The sequence below is a fragment of the Saccostrea echinata genome, unplaced genomic scaffold, assembly GCF_033153115.1.
Source record: "Saccostrea echinata isolate AGI-Se365-2 ecotype Australia unplaced genomic scaffold, CSIRO_AGI_Sech_v1 ptg000016l, whole genome shotgun sequence".
Taxonomy (NCBI): domain Eukaryota; kingdom Metazoa; phylum Mollusca; class Bivalvia; order Ostreida; family Ostreidae; genus Saccostrea; species Saccostrea echinata.
The window spans coordinates 1883054-1898495 of record NW_026889765.1 but is presented as its reverse complement, the minus strand read 5'-3'; the positions used below and the strand labels follow the sequence as shown (position 1 = coordinate 1898495).

At 34.7% G+C, this 15442-nt stretch overlaps 1 protein-coding gene across 1 annotated transcript in view; it reads right to left on the bottom strand.

Moving 5' to 3' along the window:
- Positions 1-15442, bottom strand: part of LOC133188802 (uncharacterized) — a 65690-nt gene that overhangs the window by 37633 nt on the left and 12615 nt on the right. The window contains exon 2 of the mRNA XM_061324288.1: positions 1388-1510. Coding sequence (XP_061180272.1) covers positions 1388-1510 — 123 coding nt within the window. The remainder of the gene's footprint in view (positions 1-1387; positions 1511-15442) is intronic.

Sequence of the window (15442 nt, the reverse complement as noted above, 5' to 3'; positions counted from 1 at the left end):
GAATCTTGGAACACATCAGCAAGCTTTTAAATAAGTGTCATCTCTTCTGGCCCAGTGGTTCCTCAGAAGATTTTATATGAATTTTTCATATATATTTCAATGTAAACTTTGATTCCCTATTGTGGCCCACCCTACCCCGGGGGCCATGATTCGAAATACTTAGAATCTACACTACCTAAGAAAGCTTCCTTATAAGTTTCATTTCTTCTGGCCCAGTGGTTGATGAGAAGATATTTTAAAGAATTTGTGCTATATAATTCAATGTAAAACTTTGATTCCCTATTTTGGCCCACCCTACCCCAAGGGACTTGATTTGAACAATTTAGAATCTCCACTACCTCAGAAATCTTTCACACAAGTTTCTTCTCTTTTGGCCTGGTGGTTCTTGAGAAGGATTTTAATGACTCCACCTGTTTTTGCCTTTTCTTGACTATCTCCCTTCGAATATGACTTGAGCCCCCTTAACTGATTAATTTAGAATTGCCTTTACCCAAGAATTCTTTTGCCAATTTTGGTTAAAATTGGCCTAGTGCTTCTTAGTCGAAAATGTGATAAGTTTACAAACGGACGGACAGACAGACAGACGGAGCCCAACAAAAGCTCACTAGGGTTTTCAGCTTAGGTATGCTAAAAATTAACAGTTTTAATTAGCGGAAGTACTTAAAGTGATGTGCGTTGAAGTTTATTTGTCGATGATTTTGCTCTTCGCTATAAATCCAAAAATATGAATTCTATTCAGCGAAGATTACAGCATTGTGTAATCAAAATTCCAAATTGGGCTGATGTGAATGGATTTAAGTTCTCAAAAAGTAAAACCGCTTGCGTGCATTTTTGGGCCAAACGGAAAGCCCAAGATGAACCAGCGTAATTGAAACCCTATCAAAGTAGTTAAATAGATGAAGATTTTTAGGTATCATCTTTGATAATAAACTCACTTTAATCTCACATATTAAAATGCTCGAAGAAAAATGCACAAAGGCATTAGATGTACTAAGAAGTTTCAGAAAGTCAAATAAACTAGAAAAGTTTAAACAGACGAACGGTACATTTGACTCGATATCAGGAGTTTCACAAAGGTAACAAAGTTCATAAAACGTTACAAAGTAGTTTATAGGTTCTCATTTATTTATCAGATGAACCTATTTCTGATGAATTGAGTATACATATAACCGTCATGAAAAAGAGTAATATCAACTATCGTATTAATTACAGATATACACTTTAGCAGAATTCTCTCCAGGACAAACTTTATTTAACAATGCTCTTAACTGTAGATATTATAAGGCCTTCTGAAATTGGTGGGTTATAAAGAGGATATTAAAAGTTGTATTGCGAAAGACTCTGAAATGCACTAATTTATATTTTTAGTATGACTGACTTTATCTACCTTACTACCAACGGTTGCGGACTGCAGCAAAGTGGCTGCCCAGGTCCACTGGGATACCAGAGTAGTGGCAGTCAGTCCAGCGTTCACATTCCCACCAGCATCAAAAGACACATCCAAGGAATTCTGTTTAAAATAATCAAAAAACCAAACTAAAGTTTTTTTTTATGCAAATGGTTTTGTTCTCATGTCATCTGCTGTTTTAATATGTTTATGAATAATGTCAACTGTAAACTATTTTACACCAGAGAATCAAACTCTGATTTGACGTAATGTAAAATATCATGTCTTACCCCCCCCCCCCCGAAAAAAAAAACTTGGAAAAGGTCAGAGGTCGTATAAAACAAAACAATCAAAACAAAATAAGAGTGAAATTGCAAAATGGTGGCACTTCAAACAAAGTGGGCAACAAGATGTGATTTGCAAATCGCATCCGTGCCAAGAAAGGGAAAGGAATACATTTGAAGAAGACAGATAATGAATGATGGCCTTTTAATTCTTTCTTTTATTACCTTTTTAGCTCACCTGAGCCGAAGGCTCAAATGAGCTTTTCTGATCGAAATTTGTCCGTTGTCTGTCGTCGTTGTTGTCGTTAACTTTTCACATTTTCATCTTCTTCTGAAGAACTACTGGGCCAATTTCAGCCAAACTTTCCACAAAATATCCTTGGGTAAAGGGGATTCAAGTTTGTTCAATTGAAGTGTCACGCCTTCTTCCAAGGGGAGATAATTATGAATTCGTGAAAAATTAACGGCATCATTTAAAAATCTTCTTCTCAAGAACCACTGGGCTTGAAAATATGAAACTTATATGGAAGCATTTTCAGGTAGTGTAGATTCAAGTTTGTTCAAAATCATGACCCCCGGGGGTAGGGTGGGGCCACAATAGGCGATCAAAGTTTTACTTAGGAATATACAGGGAAATCTTTAAAAATCTTCTTCTCAAGAACAGTAAAACCATGATTGGTTATATTTATATGTAAGCATCTTCAAGTAGTGTAGATTCAAGTTTGTTCAAATCATGACCCCCGGGGGTCGGGTGGGGCCACAATGGGCAATCAAAGTTCTACATAGGAATATACAGGAAAAATCTTTAAAAATCTTCTTCTCAAGAACAAAGCCATGGTTGGTCATATTTAAATGGAAGCATCCTCAGGTAGAGTAGATTCAAGTTTGTTCAAATCATGACCCCCTGGGGTAGGGTTGGGGCACAATGGGCGATCAAAGTTTTACATAGGAAAAAAATCTTTAAACATTTTCTTTTCAAGAACAGCAAAGCCATAATTAGTCATATTTAAATGGAAGCATCCTCAGGTAGAGTAGATTCAAGTTTGTTCAAATCATGACCCCCTGGGGTAAGGTGGGGCCACAATGGGCGATCAAAGTTTTACATAGGAATACATAGGAAGAAATCTTTAAAAATTTTCTTTTCAAGAACAGCAAAGCCATAATTAGTCCTATTTAAATGGAAGCATCCTCAGGTAATGTAGATTTAAATTTTGTTCAACTCATGAACCCCCAGGAGAATAGAGGGGTCGTAACAGGGGATCATAGTCAAGCAAAGGAATGCAAATGATATATCAATTAAAATTGTCTTCTTAAGATCAGCAAAGCCATTATTTGTCATATTAATTCAAAAGCATCCCTATGAAGTATAGATTCAATATAGTTCAAATCAACCCCCCTCCCCTCGAACCGCTTTTATATCAAAACTTTTAAAGACTGAACTGCTTTCTGGTTTTTCCTAGCCAGAGTGCTCAGGTGAGCGATGTGGTCCCTGGGCCTCTTGTTCTGCAGCACTATTAAGAGTTAATTTTACATCTCCTTCGATAGGAAATGTAAAATAAACCCAATAATGATCAATGAAATGCATTCATAGTGTAAGATTTCAATTGATTATGTTGAACAACATTGCTGTACGTTCATATATTTTATCACATACATGGCTATGTTCTTCCCTTAGCTGGTAGTTTGTACAGACAACCTTGATTTAACTATAAAATCTAAATGATTTTTTTTTCAATAAGATTATATACAAGTTCGAATTTCTATCTCACCACCTAGGTTTTCGTCATGCGGGTTTTCTTTTTGTTGTTAAGTTTTATTTGATGTTAAAAAAAGATCTTAGAGAAGAGATAAAAAAATCTTTAATCATCAAAGTTGTTTTTAATCAAAACATTTATTTATTAAAACACAAGAATTGATAAAACGCCAGAATAAGTGAAATTTCAACACGCATAGTCAAGCTCTACCAGGAATGCAAGAATAGCGAAATATTTTAGCGCAATTAGACGTCATGTCAACTGTGACGTTATGGTATCCAATCAAGGGTATTGTGACGCGTCTGAAACAACGCTGCGTGAAAACGTATGCGCAATCCAAGTAGATTGGGCCTCGTTAATAAAATTTTAAAAGTTCTAGAATTGTGGATTTCTTAGGTATCAACCCCTCGATTCTAACATTTTGACTTTTTCATGATCACCTAATATCCATTCTGTTTATTAAAATATCGCTCCAAACTCGGTGTCCCCACCACCCATTCAGAACATGTAGATCTTAGAAAAGGGAGGCCAGAAGATCTGAAAATGGGAATACTCTTCAGAAAAATTTGATTAGTTAATTGAAATTTCGCTGGAAAATCGGGCGTACACAGCATAATTTTTTTATTTCAACTATAACATTCACAAGTCTCCAGCTCCTTCCAATTGCTTTTTTAAACAAATATGAAATTGGCTCATTTGTATTGAATTTTGATTTTTATTGATCATTATATAAATGTAATCAGTAATGTAGCATTTTCGTCTCTCTCTTTCTCTGTGACATTTTTGGAAATAACTTGTTTTTACTAAACACGCATCAGTCAAATACATTTACATGTACATTTAGTATATTTTTCAAATACATAGCCCATAGAGGGGAAAAGGTAACATTATCGATAATTTGTAATTTATATTAGAAAACGACGATTCCGGATTTTAAAAAGAAGGGGGAGGGTTTACCCAAGTGACCGTGACAAAAACGTTAAATGTAGAACAATTTTTTTTAACTTAATGCTTAATAGAAGGTGGATACAATTTGTATTATATCTAGGAATGCAGGTAATTGTAAATCGAATTCCTTATAAATGAATCAGTTTATTTGTTGTTTAACGTGGCTCTCGAGAATTTTTCACTCATATGGAGACATCACTTGCCGGTGGACAGCTGCAAACTTTGACCTAAGCTCGACACTCAGGGCCAAGGAGCAGTGAGGGATCTTTTTCGTGCCAGCACCTACTGCGACACGGGACCTCGGTTTATACGGTCTCATCCGAAGGACCGGTCTCCACGTCCCACAGTGGGAATCGAACCCGCGACGTAAGGATCAACTCCTTACTCGGTGACTCTAGAGCAGACGCTCTACCACTGCGTCACGCAGGCAGGAATATGTTCGGAGGTTAAATGAAAGGTTTGTAGCAGTTAAGACGATCCGAGTAATGGATTAACAGTGCTTCAATTCCAGTCCACCACAACTGTCACTTATTTACAGGACTTTGAAAAGGTAGATATATGAACCCACATCTCCTATAGGTTATCGCTCAAGGACATGCGAATCTATTTTTCTTTGTGAAACAGGCACGTGGCATGGTTTTTTTTTAGAGGGGGAGGGGGTGGGGGCTAGAACTATATAATACCTTTAACGATTTTTAAAATTTTGAAACTGTTAAATAAAAGGGCTAGAACTTTTGACAAGTATACTCGGAACCTTCTTACCACAGGATAACAATCCCTCATCATGACCATTTGGATTAGGTTAAGATGCACAGAGAAAATTTCTTTCCAAAACATGATTGTGATTATGAAACTAAGATGGCTCACGACCCTGAACAAGGGTCACTTATACAGGACCAAGGACACAGAGTCTAGATTAGAGGTGTCAAATCCTACAACTATGTCTCGAAAATATATAAACGACAACACTTTGTTTTGGAGGCTAAGGAGCAAAAGAAGGCCTAGCTGCAGATACTGTAACGTTATGGTTTTATACTATAGTAGTCTTTGACCATAACGTTATGGTCTGAGACTAAAATATGAATCCATAACGCTACAGTAGGCCATATCTGGCACAAAAGTTGCTTCTGACAAAGAGGTCTGTCATGATTGCATGACGTACATGTAGTTGTTTGTAACTGGTCAAGGTCACATGACACAAATGTAAAATTTTCCATTCTTTTGCTTGGACTGCGGAGGGTTAATTATTTTTTGTACTCAAAATAACGGCTAACGAAGAGGTGTACAACTGTGCAATCAATTACAGTTCAACCTAAATTATGGCCATGGGGATTTTCTAATAGATTGTAAATGCTTTTAATAAGCTTTTTGACGTCACCTGAAAGACATCCATGATCTATTGCTATCTGTTCTCATCCGTCCGTGGTACATTGTTCAAAAACTTTTGAATATTTTCCACTTCTTTTCTAATATATTTGGAGCAATCTTAAGGAGTTTTGATGTATTGCATCAATGGATGATTGTGGATTTAATGATTCTGGGGTTTGAGTGGTGGAATAAAGAACCAATCAAAATATATTTGTACACATCAAAGCAAAACTGACGAAAATTTCCTGTGTTACTTCAAATGACTAAGATACCTTACTCACATCCCCTTTTTAAATTGTAAACTTGTGACTCAAAACTTAATTTCTGAAAAGCTACCCAGAAATACTTCTGTCGGGTAAAATCCATACAATCTTTTTTTGTCATTAACATGAAACTGCTTTCGAGAAACTGAGTAATTGTGGCCAATGACCTGAACTAATGTAATGTCTTTATCACATGCGGGGAATCTATAAGCATGAGGTGTAAGCGGAAAGAGGGTCCATGCAAAATGTCGGTTAATGTTTATGTTTAGTCAGATCTGAACTAAGTAAAAGGATTCTTCAACAGAGAATAGAATGTGAAAAAAAATATAACAATCAAACAAAAAGGTATTAAAAGGTGTATGTGTAGAAACGGACTAGAGTAAAGTAGTCCAAAATGGCGACAGGCAAATACGCCTCGGTTATATTTGGACTTTACTCGTCATACAGACTCTAATTACAAACTTAATAGTTTTATTTAAAATATTTTGTACAAAAGTATAGGTAACTATTGCCAAAAAAAAATGCTTAGGGTAACGCAAATATCTTTACCCTAATCATAAATTTGTGTTACCCAAAAGATATTCTGAGCTCTTAGAATGATAAAGGTCACATATATAAAATGTCATTTCTTGTTTCAGGTCTAAAAGATGCTACTCGTATTTCAGAAGGCTCGAAACGCACTCCGCCAGCCTATTCATAAACCATTACACCAAACACCATGTTCTGAACAATTCTCATTTTTTAAATGAGTACAATGGCGTACGTTTGTTCAAATCAGCTTGATTCTATTTATAAATTGGATATAGTAATTAAAAACAAAATGTTGATTTCGATGCGCTTCAAACATCTATAGATCAATTAAAGTATCATCGATAAAGAGTGATTAAGAAACATGCAGAAGAGAGAGAAAAAAGATGGATTTTTGGGGGTATATACTTGTATACATATTTTACAGAAAATGGGATTTACGAAGTACTTTTACACTAAATATTAGATGGGGAAACGATGCACAAAAATTTTTTTTTGCTGTACTATTGAGAAAACTTTGGCAAAGCATTTGTCTAAGAGTAGGATAAATGGAGATCAGCTTCGGCATTGATTCAAACAACTTTTGTTAGATATTTCTAGTTTATAGTTAAAAAAGTTGCGTAAAAGTACTATTAACAGCTAAGAAAAAAATTCAATAATTTATTGAATTAAGTTTAATCTGAACAGAAAGTGCATTCTTTTTTATGGAACTGAGATATAGACGAATTTCACATTCTTAAGAGTTATCTCCCGTTGTCGGCGTTACACTATATCCTTTGTAACTTACCTGTAAATATTTTCAACCTTCAAACGGAATCGGACAATTTTTAACTGTTCCTGAATTGCCTTAGTATGGGGCAACATGAAAAACATAATGAACATATTCAAACGGATTTAATTTGCGAGATATTACCTCCCAAAATTGGTAATGTTATAGCGGGAAAACAGTGTCTTATGCCAGTATACCCCAGATTGACACCGCAAAGGGAAAGAACTTTCGTAAATGTGAAATTCGTCTATTAACTTCGACTACTATACTACATCACGTTTGTGATGTTGACTTTAAAATCGTTTTATAAATAGAAATTGATACAGATATGTCATCATCATTGCATATTGTTAATGTTTTGTTTAACAACATAGACAGTTGGGTATTTTTTTCAAGGGCCTCAACGGTCACCTGAGTTTAATGCAACACTGTAAAGATCCATAGAAGTATAAAACTGATTAGCTGATAGATAAAGATATGCTGCCCAAGAAAAATCTGGTAAAAAAAACCTTGCTTATTGAAATGCCGGAGACACAAGCCATCTTCTTGGTATCATACTTGGTTTGCCCAAGTTTTACAAGGAATAATGAATGCAAAATATACAAATACAATGGACACTCCTAGTGTGTAAGGTATTCCATATATACAGATATGTTTTGTAACTTGCATAGTGCTGCAATTATGTACACAAAGAGAAATCTCTAATGCCTGTATATTTATTCGATTGATTGATTGTATATTGTTTTACGTCCCATTCGAGAATTTTTCACTCATATAGAGACGTCACCATATACCGGTGAAGGGCTTCAAATTTTGACCTTTACTCGGCACTCAGGGCCATTGAGCAGTGAGGGATCCTTATCGTGCCAACGCCTGCCGTGACACGGGGCCTCGGTTTTTAAGGTCTCATCCGAAGGACCCGCAACTTTCACTTCAAAGTGCCGAGCGCATGGCGAAGGAACAGTTGCTACCTATTTTTTATCGACTTAGGTCTGTCGCGGCCGAGATTCGAACTCACGACCTCCCGATCACGGAGCGAGCGCTCTACCGACTGAGCTACCGTGAACGGTTATATTTATTCGAGGTGATGCCTCTTGGCTACCTAAACAACTTATCTGCTTGCCAGTTGGTAACACTTGGTACCAACACTTGCCTCTTCGTAATACTTGTTACCAGCACTCACCACTACACTATACAATATGACAATTTGCCACTTGTCTCAACTTACAACATGTTCCCTTGTCCTCCTGGCTCTCTGTGATCACCTGGTCTCTTTGATAAATTAAAGTATAAAACAACTTTATACACTCTCTTATCTTCATAACTTTATCTGACAATAACCATCAAGTATCAAATAGGACACCACAGTGTATTGGCAATTTTGCTGAATATAAATAAACTTTATATCAATCTTTTATACTGCTTTACAGGCAAAAATCAACTTTGAGTAAGCTTAATTTGTTAATTCAAACCACACATGCGTTTTTTTTTGGTTTCTGTATACTGTATACAGGTAAATTTTCGTCCCCTTTTTTCGCCCCTTTCGCCCTAGTCACAGGTGGGCGAATTTAAAAAAACAACAACACAGTATGATTTCTAAAACAGGATTGTGACTGGGCGAATTTAAAACGGGGCAAAATTGTTTCCAAGTGTGAAAGGGCGAAAATAACACGGGGTGAAAATAACCCTATATTTATATATATATATATATATATATATATATATATATATATATATATAAAATTTTTTCTTGTATTTTCATTCAATCAAATAACCTGCTAATTAAATATTATTTACAAGGATATCCTGATTAATAGAATTTAGTAAAGGTTAGTAACTCTCATTCACTTCACTTATTATAATGTTGTAATCTGTTTGCCTCCTAGATATCGAGGAGTAGAGAAGAGGCGCATTAATTTTTATTTATACACTAGAATTTGACCCGTGCGTGCACGGGTTGACATTGTTATGAATGCATCCATGCGCATAACGGACATTTACAAAATAGATACATCGACACATTCATATATTGTAAGGTACTTTTGAAATAAACAATGAATGTGAATATAATTTTTTTTTTTTTTTTGTTGCAAAAACAGCGTAGCGCAGAATGGGTTTGACCCAAAGTTAGCTATAAATCAAGTCATGAGTTCAAATCACGCCGGAGCTTACATAAATTTCACCTTTCCAAACAAATTTAATAAAAGAAATTATTGATATCTATTGAAAATATGACAACAACAAAGTGCTGAGCACTGCTGATACATATCAAGCAAAGTAATGAAAATGAAGAAATGTGTTTAGCTGGTATTTTTACACAATTAGTTATTAAACTAAAGGTGTAAAAAATTTTGTAACAATTTTAACACTGCAGGTCTCAACTTGTTCAAAATATGACCTCAACAATAAAAGAGTTATTAAGCACTGCTAATACATATAGTTTATATATACACAGGTTATAGACATGTATATAATCTGTAAAAGCAGAAATGAAAATGGACAAATGTGCTATACTGGTATTTCTACACAATTTAGCAGATGTGAAGCAGAACAAATTATCTTGCAAATATCCCCCCCCCCCAAAAAAAAAAAACATACTGGTTGTTCAAGAGATCATAATAAAAATTAAGAATATCAAATGTACATTATATATGATATTGGAAAATGCTCTCATGACTGTCTGTTTTGATAAAAATTAATGTAATATCCTTGAATTAGTAATATTTTGAATCGATTCGATTAAAACAAAAACCTCGGTTTTTGAATAATTTTGATTCGATATTTGGAAACAATATGTTTGCTTCAGTTGTGTTTAAACCTGTTATAGTTATTGAAAATTTGAAATAAACAGTAACGAATTTGAAAGTTTTTTCATCTTTTATGATTCAACAAATGTAATGTGTTTTACTTTTTAGCTCACCTGAGCTGAAAGCTCAAGTGAGCTTTTCTGATCACATTTTGTCTGTCGTCAGTCTGTCTAGCTGTCTGTTTGTAAACTTTTCACATTTTCGACTTCTTCTCCAAAACCACTAAGCCAATTTCAATCAAACTTGACACAAAGCAATTCCTTATGTGAAGGGGATTCAAAATTGTTAATATGAGGGACCACGCCCTTTGCCAAGGGGAGATAATTAAGAAATATTGAAATTTCTTGGTAAATCTTTAAAAATTTTCTTCTCAAGAACCATTTGACCAGGGAAGTTGAAACTTATGTGGAAGCATCCTCAGGTAGTGTAGAATCCAAATTGTTAAAATCATGACACCCAGGGATAGGGTGGGGCCTCAATGGGGGTTTGAAATTTTACATAGTAATATATAGGGAAAATCTTTAAAATCCTTCTTCTCAAGAACCTTTTGGCCAGGAATGTTGAAACTTATGTGGAAGCATTCTCAATTTCGTTTAAATCTTATCATGACCTTTCATGACCCCTGGGGGCACGGTAGGGCCACCATGGGGGAGGGGTATCCATGGGAATATTTATAGGAAATTTTTTTTTATGAATTTTCTTTTCCAAAACTACTTGACCAGAGAGGTTTTCTGAAATGTAAATTCATATAATGTACATTCAAATTTGATGACGATCACTGCGGGTCATGATAGGGTACAACCACAATGGGAGAGGGGGGAACAGAATATTTACTGTAAATTTTACATATGAAAATCTTTGGAGAAAAATCTCAAAGTTAGAATATATATCAAAAACTTAATATAAAAAACTAAATTTGTTCAGATATTTCTGATTTGTTAAAGCTGTTTGGGTTAGAGTAATTGACCATATTTGCTCAGGTGAGCGGTGTGGCCCATGGGCCTCTTGTTCATACTAAGTATAAAATATATGGGAAGCATAAATTATCATTATCTTAGATAAGCCAAGCAAGCGTATCCTAAGTAGGAAAGTAGGAATTTGAAGGTACTTCTTGCTGCAATAATGAAGCCTTTTCCTGGGGGTTGGGTACAACTCTTTTTGGATCATACAAATGAATATCATTTCCATTTTTTAATTGAAATCATACAATGTAATCAGGAACATTTTTAAAATAAATGTTTCTAATGTTATTATTCAGAGCATAAATTTTTCCAAAATATTTAGTAAAGCTAAGCGCAAATTTTAAAGTTTACTGACCTTTACCGATTTTATTTTGGGACAGCCAATGAGAATTTGGGAGCGGATCTTGAACTGAATATGGGAATTTTTCTTACTTCATACGTAAATAATGCAGCAAAAATAAAATACATGCCTCATAAACATTTATATATCTGTTTAGTGATAACAAAAATTAATCTACTGCAGTATTAAACGTTTTCAATCAAAAGTCATTACATCACATGAGAACTGTCATGGCTGCTGAAGAAGACAACTTGTTTTCACGCTGGTGTATTTTTTCTTGTGGCGATTTAATAAAACATAAGTTTGTTTGCTACGATTAAATATAATTCATTCCATCAGTGAATAAATATTTTTACGATCTTAATTTAGTCCCACCTCATAGTTTTGAGATTTACTATGCATGGATTAAATTTTACAAACAATCGATATTATAGCAGCATTGAAAGAATGAACTGTACGGGCCGCAAGAGCTGACTTCAGACTACCTATCAAGCGTAGTTACCACGACAACCTTTACATATTTAGAAGAACAGGCTGTCCCTTCTATATAACGTACCGAAGATCAATAACAATAATTTACATATTTCACCCACTATTTTTTAAAGTTAAAGAAATTTTTGGAGGTGAAGTTATAAATCTCAGCAGTGAAGGTAATAGTAAACATGGCGAACAAATTCAAGTTGCAATCATTTAGACACATTTCAAATTGAAAATATCGCTTATATTGACGTTATTTAATTATTTCGATTTATTTCAAAGTTAAGAAATGAAAATAATGTTATTGTAATTTTTGGCGGGAAAAGAATGCCTACTTCACTAAGATGTGATTCTAGCTGGAGTTGTAACACCCCCCTTTCCCTCAAAAAAGCATAAAAGAAAGGAAGGATAAAATAAAATCGGGTAGCTACATTAATATTGCTCCTACGATCATGAGCTTTTTGCCTCCGTTGAGATGACCAGAGACGTAAATAACATATAATAAATGTGTCTTCGAGATGGCGAATGATTACCCACGTGGCACAATATCACATTTGCATGGATAAACTCAGAAACATTAATACAAATACGTGTAAATTTTCATTGGAAATTTGCTATATATTTTGTTCATATATATATATGATTTCTCATTAGAGAAAATTATAAAATAACAAATATATATCTACTTAGTAAAAATTACATTTGTCTTCGCCGATTTGAACACCGTGATTTAGCGTGAATGTAATACGCACGCGCAAGATTGTAAAATCCAAAAAATCCAGATGATTTCCGGAATTTTTTGAGGAATTTTCGTTGATTATTAATTATCGAAGCTTAATTGAGAAAAAATAAAAACATATTGGTAATCTTCAAGTACCAATGATGTTTAAAATATATAAAACAAACGACAGTACTCTTCCGATTTATCAGTATTAAAGGCCAAAAATTCGAGTCTATTATTTTAATATAGTAGTATAGATTTACATTAATATAATTGCATTTAGTTTGTTTGCTTAATACTCAGGAGCAGATGAGATGCATTCAAAGCATTTATACAATCCTGCTATATAATTAATACAGCCCTGCCCAATCACCAGAACACCTGGTCCAGGGACCATGCATGAAGTTAACAAATTTTAAAGAGGCATTTTTGCTCATAATAATCATGCATTTAGATTGTTTGCTTAATACCAAGGAGCAGAGGAGATGATTTTCAAAGCATTAATTTATTTCCAGTACATAATAAATTAAATAAGCCCCCGCACCCCCCACATATCAGAACCCTGACCCAGGGGCCATGAAATTCACAATTTCGGAAGAGATTTCCTTGCTCATCATAATCATGTACTTAATTCATCAGATTAATACCCAGGAGGAGAGGAGATTTTTTATATAAATAATGCATTTTCACTATATAGTCATTAGAGCCCCGTCCTTAAATCAGAGCCCCTGACCCAGGAGCCATAAAGTTCACAATTTTTGAAAGGGGCACGCTCTACGATTTAAATGCCAAATCTCCTGATTCTGGAATCTCCTTGACTATCGGTTTTGAAATGTTCCTGAGAAAATATTTTAACTAATTTGACTTATTCACAATCATGTTGTAGAACAAATAACTTTACCCTAGTCTCGAAAACACTTTACCCCTATCATAAAGAAGCAGTTCATAAACTTTACCCTAATCTACGGCAAGACTTTGAGGAGTGTTTTCTTCTGCTTACACGAAAGTTGAATATAGTCCCCTATTAAACATATAAAATTGATGCTGAAAAAAATGGGTGCATATTAAATAAATTTTACAGTAGAAGTCACAAATATTTGTTCAAGAACTTTTGAAGCGTAATTGCCTGTCGCCATCTTGGACTAGGGTAACGCACTTTAACCTTTTCAAGGTAAATACAGAAAATACTTGACTCGGGAGAGAGTAAATCTGATAAAGTATTCCTTTCTAGCTTGTTTAATGGGAGGTTTTGTACTCTCTGGTATGAATTGTGTTGTTTTTTTTTAGTTTTCCCATTTCCTCGCAAGTGTGTATTGCTTTTTTTTTTTTTTAAATTTCGAGCCTAGCGATCTGTAGCCAATGTATAGCTTTAGTTAAATGATATAGATATAACTGTTAATCCCAGTTTGTAAGTGCCTGATTCAAAATATAATTCTTACTTGTTCAGTTTGAGTTTCTTCTGTCGAAGAACAGGTATACACAATGTCAACCCCCTCCCAGAGAATAGACAATATTCCTTTCTTTATTTGCTTCCTGTTATTCTATTGATTTGAATGCTGTTTTTATATGTACCTTTGAGCTTCCTGTTTTGATTCTAAAAAATATTGAAAACTTGCGTAATTTTCATATTTATGCAGATCCATAATTATGATGATAGTTATTTTCAAAAACGCAAACAATTACCGATCTCGAATAAGTCACGATTACCCAGCGCTAATGAACTCAAAAGATAGCGTCACACAAAATTCCGATTAAGGTTCATATTAAGCTAAATCTGAATATTGGAGTGGATTCAACATGAAATACATAAAAAATAGGAATATGCGTTTAATTTTAGATATGATTTGGACAATGATAATATGACTGGTACTTGTTCTTTAATGGAGTATTTTTTGCAAAAAAAAAAAAGAAAATACACAAGATAAAAAAAGAAACCAGATGTGCCGTAACGCCACGAATGACAAAATTTCAAATTGTAAATTGCATATTTGTAGCCAAGATAATGATTAGAAATTGTGACTTTTTAAAAAATCTTTTCCAAGTTCAAGGGTGATAACTCTGTCAAAAATCACCGGACAACGACCAAATCGAACTTGACCTGTATTTTCTGGTAAAAATACATTGCTATGCAATTTCAACGTTATACATACATCCCTACAAACGTTAGATTGATTGATTGTATGTTGTTTTACGTCCCATTCGAGAATTTTTCACTCATAGAGACGTCACCATATACCGGTGAAGAGCTTCAAATTTTGACCTTTACTCGGAACTCAGGACTATTGACCAGTGAGGGTTCTTTATCGTGCCAACGCCTACCGTGACACGGGGCCTCGGTTTTTAAGGTCTCATCCGAAGGACCCGCATTTTTCCCTTCAAAGTACCAAGCACCTGGCGAAGGAACAGTAGCTCCCTATTTTTTTATCGATTTAGGTCAGTCGCGGCCGTGATTCGAACACACGACCTTTCAATTACGGAGCGAGCGCTCTACCAACTGAGCTTCCGTGACGGTACCTACAAACGTTAGAGAGCAGAAACAGAAAATTTCTTTAAGTTCAAGAGGTATAACTCTGTCAAAAATTATCGGACCATGACCAAATTCGAACTTGACTTGCGTATTTTTATAACGTTTCCATATGTCAAATATGAGTTGAATATGTGCAACTTTTGCCGAGATAATGAATAGAAAGTCACAATGTGAAGATACTTGAATCTAAGAAGCATTTGGTAGGATACGTTCATATTAATCTGGCACTAGTATTGTTTTTAAGAGGATAAAAATGAAACATATTTTAAAGAAAGGACCAAAGGTCCTTAAAAGCCACCTTCTACGT